Source organism: Rhyacophila brunnea, unplaced genomic scaffold (assembly GCF_057557595.1).
Source record: "Rhyacophila brunnea isolate RB1 unplaced genomic scaffold, BYU_Rbru_1.0 scaffold_2, whole genome shotgun sequence".
Classification (NCBI taxonomy): domain Eukaryota; kingdom Metazoa; phylum Arthropoda; class Insecta; order Trichoptera; family Rhyacophilidae; genus Rhyacophila; species Rhyacophila brunnea.
Genome location: NW_028232859.1, coordinates 23,802,789 through 23,816,022, shown reverse-complemented (window position 1 = coordinate 23,816,022; position 13,234 = coordinate 23,802,789). Strand labels below are relative to the sequence as shown.

Here is a 13,234-nt window from a genome sequence, read left to right as displayed (position 1 = left end):
CGGCGACCAAAACGTACTGCCGTCAAATACACGTTATTATAATAATGGTTTCTTAAATCTTGATTGTTGCGTAATAAATTTAAAAAAAATTGTAAAAAGTTGTAAATATTCATTGAATTGCTTTCTTTTATGAGTCATGTTTTTATAATTCAATAAAAACGCAATAATAACAGAAATCTTTTATGCATCTTGTGAATGTTTTAAACTTATAATTTGTAATGTGAGCTCATGAAAAAATGAATAACTTTTGTATTCATACACACCGATATATATAAATAATATACCAATTTGAAACACCTCAGAAACATACATAAGTATTAGATTTTTTTTTGAAAAATATTTGAATTTGAACCCACAATATGATAGGTTCAAGAAAAGGTGTCACTTCACAAATTCAGCATATCAATAATATGAGGTTCTTATTTGGAGGTCTACTATTTTTATTCTTATAATTTATTCTACCTACCACAAAAATGTTTATAAAATTTGTTAGGAAAAAAAATATTATTAATTCAACACTTTTAAAACCTCTGATTTCGTATCTACTCCCAGAGACGCTGTTTGTTTTTTTATGCGCGCGCCGCGTATTGCTATTTTGTTGTGGCTCTTACGTCAAATTTGATTCTTACGAATGAACCCATAGGCCTTAATGAAATATGATAATTTGCAAAAAAAGGCTTTGTATTTGCGTAACTTACGTATTATCGCGCAATTTGCAATATTGGATGCATGAATCAAAAAAGTTCGGAAGCTTCTGCTTTTTCACGTGACAATTGGATCGTGCAATATCTGCGCCTGCGCAGTAGAACTATATTAGCAAACCTGCTGGTAAAAAAAAATGAACTACATCGCGCAGTGACTCATTTTGAGGTTAACCGATTTTTACGACCTCTCAAATAGTACCAAACAATGATAACACCGCTTCTTGTTTACTCTTGAAGAATAAGATTGACGAGACAGTCAACACTTTTACATGTAAACAGTTATTATCGCAATAGTTTAAAATACACACTATTCGTGCAAAAAAATCCATGCACATCCAGGCGCTACAAAACTTTTAAATTTTACACAAGCTTTCGATTTCAGTATAGATATGCCATTCCTCGCCCTCTATTATGAATATTCTGGTTTCAATTATTAATCACTGGGTACTCCAGATTAATGGATCAAAATAATGATTAAAATATTGGATCATTCTGCGGCGCACACTTTGCCAAACCCTAATATAAACAACAAATTATTTTCACAATTTCCCTTACAGACAACTTTGACTCAGTTTCGTCGACATCATTAATTATTAAGCATAGTGCACTACCTGTGCTGTGTAGTAGTGTATCATTCATTGGGTTAGGGTTAGGTTATAATGAAACTAGCAGACATAATTTCGCTTTAGATTTATTTGTATATGTACCATTTTATGTACATCTATTACACATTAATAATATTTTAAAATTAATCGCCTGAGCATTTGGAAGCGATAATAAATATTTACTTAAAATTATAAACTTTTCACAAACAATATACAACACTTATTTACATGGCAGGACATAAAGAAATAATTTACAAAAAAAAAACTAATGGAGAATATATTTTAGGTGTATCATTGAGTCAGATATTGATTGAAGAGTATAAAATAATAATCATACAAAACCCATGAAAAGTATCTTGAATAATAAATTATATACCTACCTATTAATATTTTGATATTTAGATCATGCTATGAAAATAATCAACCCGTAACTTTCATCCAACTTGTGAAATAAATAATTAAAAAATAAAATTTAAAATTATATAGGATTTGAGTTTTTTTTAATGAATGAGTAAAAACAAATTTAAATAAATGAATGAATATTAATAATATATTGTAATTTTCATAAATTCTGTATAAATATGTATTGTGAATTAATACAATGACCAAAGTGTATAGTAATTTTAGTTCTATTGAATCATTAATCCTTTCTATGCCGCAATTGCGTCCAAAGACGCTTTGGGCACTTAACCGGTTAAGGAACACAGGCACTAACCATACGTATATTGATTTATTCATTTGTAATATTATTTTGTTTATAATATTGTACTAAAACATTTTAAACATTAAAAAACGTACGATAATCATCACAAATAGCTAAGCCACATTATAGCCAGCCACAAATCGTTATCACTGGGAAATATATTTTGGCAATATTAAAAAGTACAAAAAACTACAATTTTATTCTAAAACGACTCAGTTGTCTATATCTCAATTTTTATATTACAATATCTATTTTATTTACAAAAGGGGCTAAAAACAATTTGTTTTTCGTCATACATAATAATACGAGTACCTACAGTATCTTAAGTAGTAGGTACCTATACATAGGATAATTTATGATAGTTAAGTATCATTTCGTTTTGGCACACTTAGTAATAATTAATTGATACAGTTTCAGTTTTTTAATGAGTAACGATATCTAATTTTTAATTACAAGATGAGACATTTAATTTATTAAAAATAAATTTCAGACATCAATAGAGAGGAGATTTTCACATTGAATAATTAATAAAAAGCACATAGTTTTGAAATAAATATTTGTACATGTAAGTTTTATTCTATTAAAATTGATAAAAGAATTGAGTCAGCATCCCAGTATAAATATATTATCTAATACAGATATCGAAATGTCAAGAAATGCATGAAGTGCTTTCATAATTTCGTATTTACAGACATGTCCAACTTCAAGTAGACTGTGATTGACTATCCAATATGAAAACTGGCAGTGATCTACCACAGTCGTTCATAATTATATTTGACTGAGGAAACAGAGGCGTTACAAATAAAGCCACAACATTATCTTTCACTGTTACAAAGAAATACTCAGTTTCCCATTCGTTGGTCTACTTTTGGCCACTCCGTTGCACTCATCGTCAAATTATTCAATTGGTGTACAAAGAGAGTACTGCGCGACGGTACGGGGAACTATGCTTCATTTTACAGCGCTGTGATTCACATCATTTCTTTCTCTCACTCCTGAGGCAGGGCGTGAGTGATGCGATACGAATCAAGTGTTAGGTAGGACAAGATTAAGCGGGTTTTCTAATGGTTAACGTCACAAATAAGCGTTGGGACATACCTGTCGTATTACATCTTGTAAAAATACGTACCTATACAATATTGAACATATTTTACAGTCATTATTTCTCGATATTTTCTAAAAAAAACATGAAAGTTAATGTTACATTGAAATTCCAGGTCGTAGATAAACAATAAAGAAAAAAGTTTTTCGTAAATCCACCGAGTACATCAAAGGTTTCATTCAAGAAGTAATTAGCAATTTTCAAAACAATTTTGAAAAAGCCAACTAACTTGTTATGCCAATTTATAAGTCACTTTTCACTTGCGTTTAAGGTCACGCGGTGTACACATTTATCGTTATTCTGACACACCCTTTCACAAATACGAAATACACAAGTGATTAATGTGTCCAAGGTGTCAAGTTAGACATATCTTGTCAGTTGTGCGTAGAAATCTTGAAGGAACGTTTGCAATTGTGGCAACGTCGGTCTTTCATCCGGAGACATCGCCCAGCAGTACGCCATCACTGCAAACCTAGTGGAAGAATAACATATTGATGAATTTCAAAATACAATATAGCTTACAGGTGAGAATACCGCACAGGCTATATTTTAAAACATAATGCCGGGTCCACACTGGCAACATGTCGCCGGCAACTTCGTTAAATTTTACGATAATTAACATAATTGCTTAAGAAATTTTACGATAATTATCATACTTAGCGTAAAATTTAACGAGGTTGCCGGCGACATGTTGCCAGTATGGACCCGGCATAAGAAGACAGATGCTTTTACATGTATGTTGAGAGTAAACTTACTTAAGTGAAATTTTAGTACTCAAGTAAAAGCGGTGAAAAATAACCAATGGGCTAATGTGAAGGGTTACGCATTTGGTTAAAAATAATTTCAACATATCCACATGGAAACAAGACAGTAATCTTTTCATTAATGTTACATTTTGATTGTAAAGGTCAAATTATACTGGTAGATTCTGGCGATCGTCTGAGACAGATCGTTCCTTCGACCATGAAATATAATTTTGAATCGTTATAAATTAAATTAAATATACATATTAAAATAAATCTCAGTAAAAATGTAAATATAACTATTGTAGTTTTTTTATTTATTAGATATGATTATTTAGTAGGTCAGTAAAAAATACAATAATTAATTATGCTTACAATTCATCGGGACAGTTCACCGGCTGCGCCAATCTGTACCCGTCCCTCAAGTAAGCCCCAACTTCGAAAGGATCCACCTCCAAATATGGCTGCTGAGCCAGGGTCGTCAGCTCCCATAACAGAACACCGAACGCCCACACGTCGCTAGCTGGGGAGAAGCATCGTCTTTGGAGCGCTTCCGCAGCGAGCCACTTGACTGGACGGTTCTCGTTGTCTCCCAAGCAGTGGTAATCAGCAGGGAAGAGATCACGTGACAAGGCGTTGTCGGTGATCTGAACGCGGAGTTTCTCGTCCACCCTGAGGATAAATAGTTAATTAACAATCAAATTTTGGCTGTAAAATTCTAAAGAAAATTGCGGTATACGTAAAAACGTTAAAAAAGGTACAGTGAGTACAATAACTCTAAGTAGAGACTGGGTTTTAGAGCGAATTTAATTTTGAACTTTATATAAATAGGAATACCTAATTCAAATTAATTTATTTACATATAGTGAACTCTACAAATTCAAGACCTTCATAATATGACATGAACCAAGAAATATAAGTAATATGAGTAAAAGAGGAAGTACACAAATTATGAAGTACGTAAATGGAAGTAGGTAGGTCGAATGAGCTAAGTAGACGTCCACCTAAACTCATTCTCACATAGATGAAATGTATGAATATCCGAAACGATTTAGTCAAACACAGATACCTATAACTACCCAATTGGCATTACATTAGTTCTGGTAATAGACCAGCTCTTAACCGGTTAAGTGCCCAGAGCGTCTTTGGACGCCCTAATTACACCAATTCTTATGTTAATTACTATCAATTAACTCATTGCGGCATTGAAAGGATTAAGCTTACTTCAAACTAAGGAATTATAAAGAATTTTCAACACAGAAACATTAGACAAGACCCGGGAAGTGCGCAAGATGAAGCCTAGCCTTTTTACAAATTACCACTAAATGTTAGTTTACTGTCAAACGTAATGCCAAGATTCCTTACAGATTGTGTTCGCGAGAGAGCCATGCACCGAATATTAGAAAAACAATACCCGTGAGGCTAGAATATACGACAAAAGATTACATTTTGATCAATATCGAAGTCCAATTTGTTACGTCTGACCAATCTAATATATTATCAATATTAAGTTAGAGCTGACAACAATCATCCACGGTTCCAAGCATAGTTTCAAGTTATCAGCGAACAACAAAAACATAGTATTGTTTATTACTGGTTAACGCAAAAATACTTACACGCAGTTTCTGGCTGCTATGTCTCTATGAACAATATGCTTTTTATGCAGGTATTGAAGTCCTTGGGCGATTTGAAGTGCCATGTCAACTACTTCCTGTGTCGTCAGTGTGTGCGCTACTCCTTCATTTGATACTTTACATTTCTGCAGGAACCTGAAGAAAAATAAATACGAATCAGTTATAGTTCCACGTAAAAACTTACGACAAATTGCTATAAAAAATCATCAAAGTATTATGCAGAAAAAAATCCTTTTGACTTACTTTTTCATATTAGTATATCCACTGTGCGGGTATATAAGGAAAGGTGCCGTGTGATCCTCGATGGAAACGCCCAAAACACTCAGTACGTGCCGGTGAGCCAATCCATACATAGTCATGCCTTCCTGCAGCAATAGTGAAATCTGGACTTGGGACGCGTGCTCTGTGACCGTCTTCACGAGGACTTCTCTCTCATGACATTCCTCTTCGGCATAGGTACCTCGGTAGACGCGTCCGAACGTTCCCTCTAGTACCACGCTGCGGAGTCGGACACGACATCTGGTGGAGAAAGAAAGAAAACATTGAAATTAAAATGTACATCATATTTATTATTATAGATATTACTGATATTTTGCTTTACTTAAGACGATACATCAGTGAAACGGCAAATAATTTTCAACTATAGACGCGGCGAAATTTTGGACTCGCTGGTATTCGGAGAACGAACGTCGAGGTGTGAATACGTCAATTTGTTTCGTGATGGCGACGGGGGTATTAATTCTTATATCGTGTAAAGATGACTAAAAACGTTACCCATTTACTTGAAAAAGAAAACATGTCAATGAATATATTATTAGTGTTACTAATAGAACATACGTTAAAGTGCCCACCACTACCCGTCATATATGCACAGCCGTGGATATGCACGGCCGCTTTCTATGACGCTTTAAACGTGTCTGAAAGAAGTGATTTTAAGTGCCCATTCCGTCCCGAGACGGAGCCGCACGGGACTCTAATGCTGCAACCATGCTCCGTAGTGCTTAAAGAAGAAAGTTAAGAAAGGATTTTTTTTTGTTTTTTGGACTGGCTCTGCTGTCCGCTGACGTTAAGCGCTTTGTGTACCCGCATACTGAGTGTCACGAATTGAAATGGATGAGTCTACAGAAGAGTCGGGACTATCCCGCTCCCCATACGACGCTGCAAATTTCTCGAATGCCGCAAAGTTGGCCTCGGTTGCTATCAAATCTCCATGACCAATTGGGCCCGTGTGAGGACGGACCCTGGCAAACAGCTCCGCTCGTTCGAGTTCCATAAGCGGGCAATCCCAGATGATGTGTTCAACATCTTGGTGGTCATGCCCGCAGGTAAAACCCGGCCCATCTACTATCAAGCCAAACTCGTGGAATCTGGTGGCGAAGTTGCCATGGCCGGTGAGGAACTGGCTAATCCAGTGCGAAGGTTGGAGTCTAGAACATTAAATGGACGCATGTTGGATTTATATGACAAATTATATTTCGGCCGGCATGCGTCATTTGCAGCCGCGACCCGCAGTCCGCGCATCGCCTAGCCAAGATCTTTTTAGACCATGCCTCAACTGAGGTATAGTCTTAAGAAGTCCATCGATTATTACATGGACGGAAATGACGTTAAGTTACGTCATTCTCTTGGGAAATCGCCTTGATATTTTACGGCGACAATAAAATAAATTATCTACCGTATTATTGAATAACTGGCAAATATAACTTTCATCAAATAATGTAAATCTAAAAGTATATGACGAAACTATGAATTATGTATTTTTAAAATCCATCAAACGCCGGGATGTATTATGTGATATCAGCGCCGGGTCGCGAATTTATAAGAAAAAATAAAGCTTCATAAACACATTTTATGTACTTATTTGGGTATTTCAACATGATTCCAAGATATGGCAGTGTGCGAAGAATATATTAAATTATTAAAAACAATCGACCGGGGCTAGTATAATGAGTGTTAAGTACAGCGTGCATACACGCTCATTTTCTATGGTCAGCCTTGTGCGCACCGAGCTTGTGGCATACAAAATCATTGAACCTTTAACAATGTAAGCATATTATTTTTGCAGAGCTTAAGGAGGCATTCATCCAGCAGTGGATTAAAACAGATTGTTAATGGTGATGATGATTTAATGATCACCAAGAATCGGAGCTACTAAAGTAGATTTATAAATATATTCAGCTAGTTTAAAATTAAGTAATGAAAAATTGGATGGGAATTCTGAATGAACAGCATTTGTACGAGATTGATATGGACTCCACGCCCAACAACGTCCGCTAAAAGCTTTTAATCAAGAAAAAAAGAGTCCACACGAACTTAATGGTATACAATAGAAAGATTTATTTTAAAAATAAAGCTTTACAGAGGACTGCAACGTGACTGGCGGAGCTTCGCAATGATTAATGAGCGAGTTTCTCTCACTTAAGCTCGGCGTCATTTACTCCGCTCTCTAGATAGGATATGCAGCTTAGCAACCCACACAACCGAGCTAGGCACAAATAGATTACGTGCTATTATGAACTAAATATAAATATTATTATGGCGCCAGTAGTATGGCTGAGAATTCAGCAAACACTCGTTCAAATCTTCTCATTTTTGCACCAAAACTTATTAATATTACGGTGAAAAGAAATTCCGTAAGACAACAAAATCATCGTGACACAAGAAATTGCGAAAACATTATCCGGAAGGATATATTATTATAATACTGAAATCTCACACAAAACAAGATTATTTTGATTTTTCCATATCGAATTTACTTTCTTCTCAAGATCGTCACTTATGATTTAGCCTTCCGACCGCCTTGCTATGGCTTAGTTCTATCTCTACGGCCCTCCAAGCATTTACTGGCACCCAGAGACTATGTCAGAGGAAAACATTATGACATTCTTGATTTGGTTCGATCATCAGAGGGAAGTTTTCTTCGTTGACTCCACCCTTCGACGATTAAATACTATGGGTTGTCATCCGGCCTACAGGCTGTTTATCTACATATTAAAATTATAGAGTCTGACACAGGCAAATCGAAGAGATACTGCCTTGAATCTGGATTTCGCCAATATGACGGAATTGTTTGTTCGTTTAGCCATCCACGTGACAGGATTCGCCTCCAGCAGGCTCCAGCACCATAATATTTTAAACATTTCATATTTTTAGCTATAACATTGACACGTATTACATAATAACATCATGAAACCATATAATATTTTACTTATAAACCAGGCATCGACATGAACCGGAGCGCTGTTTCGTCTCGTGGAAAAATTAACAACTGCATTCTGGTTCGTAAATTAAGAGTAAGAAAATAATTAATTGAATTAATTTCACTTAATTTATACATTTTTTCTTAATCTTTAATACGATAGGTACTTGTTGGTACGGATGGTAAAAAAAAATACGATATGCCATATCCCCCAACAATGTAATATTATGGACTTATATTTCAATTCAATTTCAACGTTATTGCGAATTTATTAGTTTGTCAGATATTTTATTTATTTAAAAAAAAATTCCAAGTATTATTAGATTCTTATACAATTTGGGGATATCATTTTAATAGATAAAGCATTCGATAGTATTGGATAATTATCGAACGTTCTGTTTCGGTGTAAATTTCTAGTTCAATCACTGTTACAGTGTTACATTATGCAATAATGAATCAAATTAGGTATTATTTATCTAAAAAGTTGTGCCACTATTCATATATTTAAGTGGAGGAAATTTATACATGGAATGTTCAGAAGAGTTGAGTAAATGGATATTCCAGTTTGAAATACAGGAAATAGGAATAGAGTTGGTCAAACGATGCCACGAAAAGGCACGCGAAACGGAAGCTGTAGTCTCGTTTGCGTTGCATAAAAAATTCGCCAATGAATAATGCACTAGTCTCCCAACACTGCACACAAAATTACCGAAGGAATTATTTTCAATGTAGTAATTAATACAGAGAGGTTAAGTTAGAGCGAATTAACTATTTCGTTACTTTTTCAGTTGTATAATTTGATGATGTGTAATTTAACCAATTATAATATGTTAACTATATTAACAAAATGCTACTCAAAATTACAACACTGAGGAAAATTAACCGTAAACATTGGGCCGATCAATAAATGGCAGAAAAGCATTACTCAGTCGAATAGAATTTTTATCGATGACTAGGTTGTATGATTTAATTAAAGAAAACAAATTTTATTGATATACATACGATGTGTATATTTGTAAACAATGATGTTCCGCTTAGATTGAACATTAATTTAAAATAAATCATCATCGGCTGGGGTCGATCCACTGCTGGACGAAGGCCTCCCTCGAGTTCTTCCACTCTTATCCGATCCTGGTTATTCGCTGAGACGTACATTCATCAAACTTTGTCAGTTCGTTGATCCAACGGTCTTTAGCGTGTCACTGTGGCCGTAGGATAGCACTTACTTGCCGATTACGATAAGCAATGAAAATGTTTACATTCGTAAAAATAATCTTTCTTCATAGAAAATTAAGTCAATATTTATTATAGTTATGGATATTTCGACTAAAATAAATCTCATACAAATGATAATTAACAATTAAGTAAGGTTTTTTTTATAGCAGTATGAATATCAATACTGTAAGTGTTACATATCAAAAGCTTTTGGTATAACTGTAGTGACTCGTGAAAAGCGAGAAACCGGAGCTTTTCGTTTTGCAAGGAGAACTTTTAACATTTACAATTCGCAAAGTTATCAATTCATTCATTCGCGAGTCTGGCAAGTCACTAGTGGTTTGGTGAGAGAAAAAATGTTTTAAATATTTTTTAAAAAGCTCCCTGGGGGATGACTCATTTGAATTTTAAGAGTGGCAAAAAGTAAATAACTTTTGCGGGCATAAATTTAATTAAAAAAATATTTAAGATATAATTGCACGTCCCGCCCCGATTTGGAATATTAACAACAATCATAGATATAATTATAATACATATTATCTGTAGCGAAAACTCTTTACTAAATGAATATTTAGCGTTTACTTAAAAAAAACTATCAGTAGCGAGCACTAGTAGATAGCAAATAATTATATAACATTTAACCTTCACTTTGCACTTTGACCTGTAAAGAAACATGTGTTTTGATAGAAATAATGCACATCAACAGTTTTTTGAACGGCATATTTAAATTACGCTCAGATATATCCATATATTAACCTGGAGTATGATTGATGAGATAAAATATACAAAGGCGATGACGTCATATAAAAATATGTGCACTGTATGGAAAGTTAGGAAATGAACTACATAAAATATGTTTATAAATTTAAGGCTATACTTCAGCTGAGGCATGGTCTAAAAAGATCGTGACTAGGCGATGCGCGGATTGTGCAAATGATGCGAGCCGAACGAAATATAATTTTTAGTAAAAATTCAACATGCGTCCTTTTAATGTTTATTATTATATTCGTAATAATAATAGTATATTCATTGACATGTTTTCTTTTTAAAGTACATTCGTAAAGTTTTTTAGTCAACTTTACACGATTTATGAATATTTTCATCTGACGCCATGACAAAACAAATTGACGTGCAGACACCTCGACTATCCGTCTCCGAATGGCGACGACTGCTAAATTTCGTTCCACATAATGTTAAAAATTATTTGCCGTTTCACTTTGTACGCTTTTAAATTAAAAAGCTGGCATTAAAATTAATTTAGTCCACTGATCAAGAAAATATATATATACATACTGGTATTAGGCAATACGTCTTATTTATTTCTATAATAATTATGGTAAGTGATAAAAATCTATGTATCGTTAATTTTTCTATTCGTGGTGTCTCGCAGCATCGTGCAAGATGCTTGTACTGTCACCTGAGCACAATTAATTGGGCGTTTGATAAATAATCTCGCCGTGTACCTCATTAAATACATCATTTATAAAAATAACGAGATAAATAAGCTACGGTTAATCAATTCTGATTGCATCACCTTGTGGAGGTGGAGAATATTTATAAGAGAGAAATAATAGTCCGCCCATGAAGATTATTCAAAAGAAATATTGTTGTAAAAATAATCATTAAATAAGCTTATATCATGAAATGAATTTGTGGATCCAATGGTGGCCAACGGACTTTGTCAGTATTAAGAAAATACGTATCAATTATTGCGTAAGACATTCATTTAAAATGATTATATTATATTTCATAAATAATTTTTCGTTTAATTTAATTTGTATTGGGAAAAATCACCTGCGGCGTCAATGATGCCTATATACAATACAGAAAAACTCAGTTTTCGCGAGGGGTTTCTTTTGTTACTTCCCAATATTGTAGATATCAGTGAGATATCTATCTAACCTACCCTGTAATAAGATCCGCAGCTTCCCGTATAAATTTAGTAGTTAATTAAAATTAAATTCAAAATAGTGCGAACTAATAAGTATGCATTGAAAATTCAAATTTGGATGGAACCAGTGGCGCACTCAGGATTTAATATTGGGGGGAGCCCAAAGAGGAGAATGTAAATTAGCTCTTTTTCTTCTTCATGTAAGAATTTTGTCATATTTCCACAATACACGTCGGCATATTTGTACAGTTTCTCCTAGTTTTTTATTAAATTGGAGGCTTAGTGGCGGTAACTGTTGAACGTGTCATCAGCGACTGGCGAATTGGAAGTGACTAACAGCGACCATCCTCGACATGTGCGCTTAGTATACTAAACCATTACTCATTAATATCGGTTGTGCTAATCGCTTCGTCTAGCTAGAGCTACGATATTTATGCCGAATTCCATCGAAAAAAATGTTGTGGAGAATTACAAATCATTTTTTTGCCCTGTTTTTATTTGTCTAAGCCCAAGGAATAGTTTATTGGCTTTCAAATTTCAATGTTTGAAATCATTATGATAGTTTTTATGTTTGGGGGGTGCCAGGGCCCCTTGGCCCAACCCCTGGGTGCGCCACTGGATGGAACCATCATTTTTCAGCGGGGTAAATAGGATGATTACATGTAAGTTCACCGTAGCACAGTTCGCCGTGAGCTTTCTTATCTGAAATAGATGACTGTATATATACTATACTATTAATACTTTCGACCGAAGGTACTTGATGGAATTTGATTTTAAATTCTAATGGATTCAAGCTCTGTACTATTCCACTTAAATGGAATAGTACAGAGCTTGAATCCATTAGAATTTAGTATACTATACGGCAGTGGCGAAGGGTGGAGGTAAGCTGTTAAGATTCGCTATAAATAGTGCACACTAAACTTTGTTAGTCAAATGTATTTGTTTTTATTGAACTAAGACTACAATTTACAGATGGTATTAGTTAGTTTTTAAAAATCAATTAAACCCTGCCTAAACGAAACCATAATAGATTTGGTCTAATTTGGGCAATGCGACAAAATTGTGTACAATTTTTCATTCATAGTTATTTGTTTTCGTTGGATTAAAACTACATATTACACATATTTTTGCTTCATTTTTTTGATTCATTAAGCCCTGCGTAAACCAAACTATAATAAATAAAAAATATTATTCTATCTATAAAATACTCAAAGTTATGTATGATTTAATTGCATAATTTTAGATATTTTATAGATAGACATGTATTTTTTGACTAATATCTATTATGGCTTGGTTTCTCAGGGTTTAATTGAATTTTAAAATCTAACCTACACTATCTGTTAATTGTAGTCTTATTTCAATGATAACAAATATGTATGTTTGAAAAAGTTTAATGTGCACTATTTATGGCGGATCTTAACAGCCTACCTCCACCCTT

General features: G+C 34.1%; 1 protein-coding gene across 1 annotated transcript in view; it reads right to left on the bottom strand.

Moving 5' to 3' along the window:
* Positions 1 to 2,177: 2,177 nt before the first annotated feature.
* Positions 2,178 to 13,234, bottom strand: part of LOC147072080 (inactive tyrosine-protein kinase Dnt-like) — a 226,918-nt gene continuing 215,861 nt past the window's right edge. Inside the window, exons 4-7 of the mRNA XM_085947030.1 lie at positions 5,735 to 6,010; positions 5,474 to 5,626; positions 4,233 to 4,529; positions 2,178 to 3,586 (exon numbers count right to left, since the gene is read on the bottom strand). Of these exons, the coding sequence (XP_085803156.1) occupies positions 3,475 to 3,586; positions 4,233 to 4,529; positions 5,474 to 5,626; positions 5,735 to 6,010 (838 nt within the window). The 3' untranslated portion in view covers positions 2,178 to 3,474. The remainder of the gene's footprint in view (positions 3,587 to 4,232; positions 4,530 to 5,473; positions 5,627 to 5,734; positions 6,011 to 13,234) is intronic.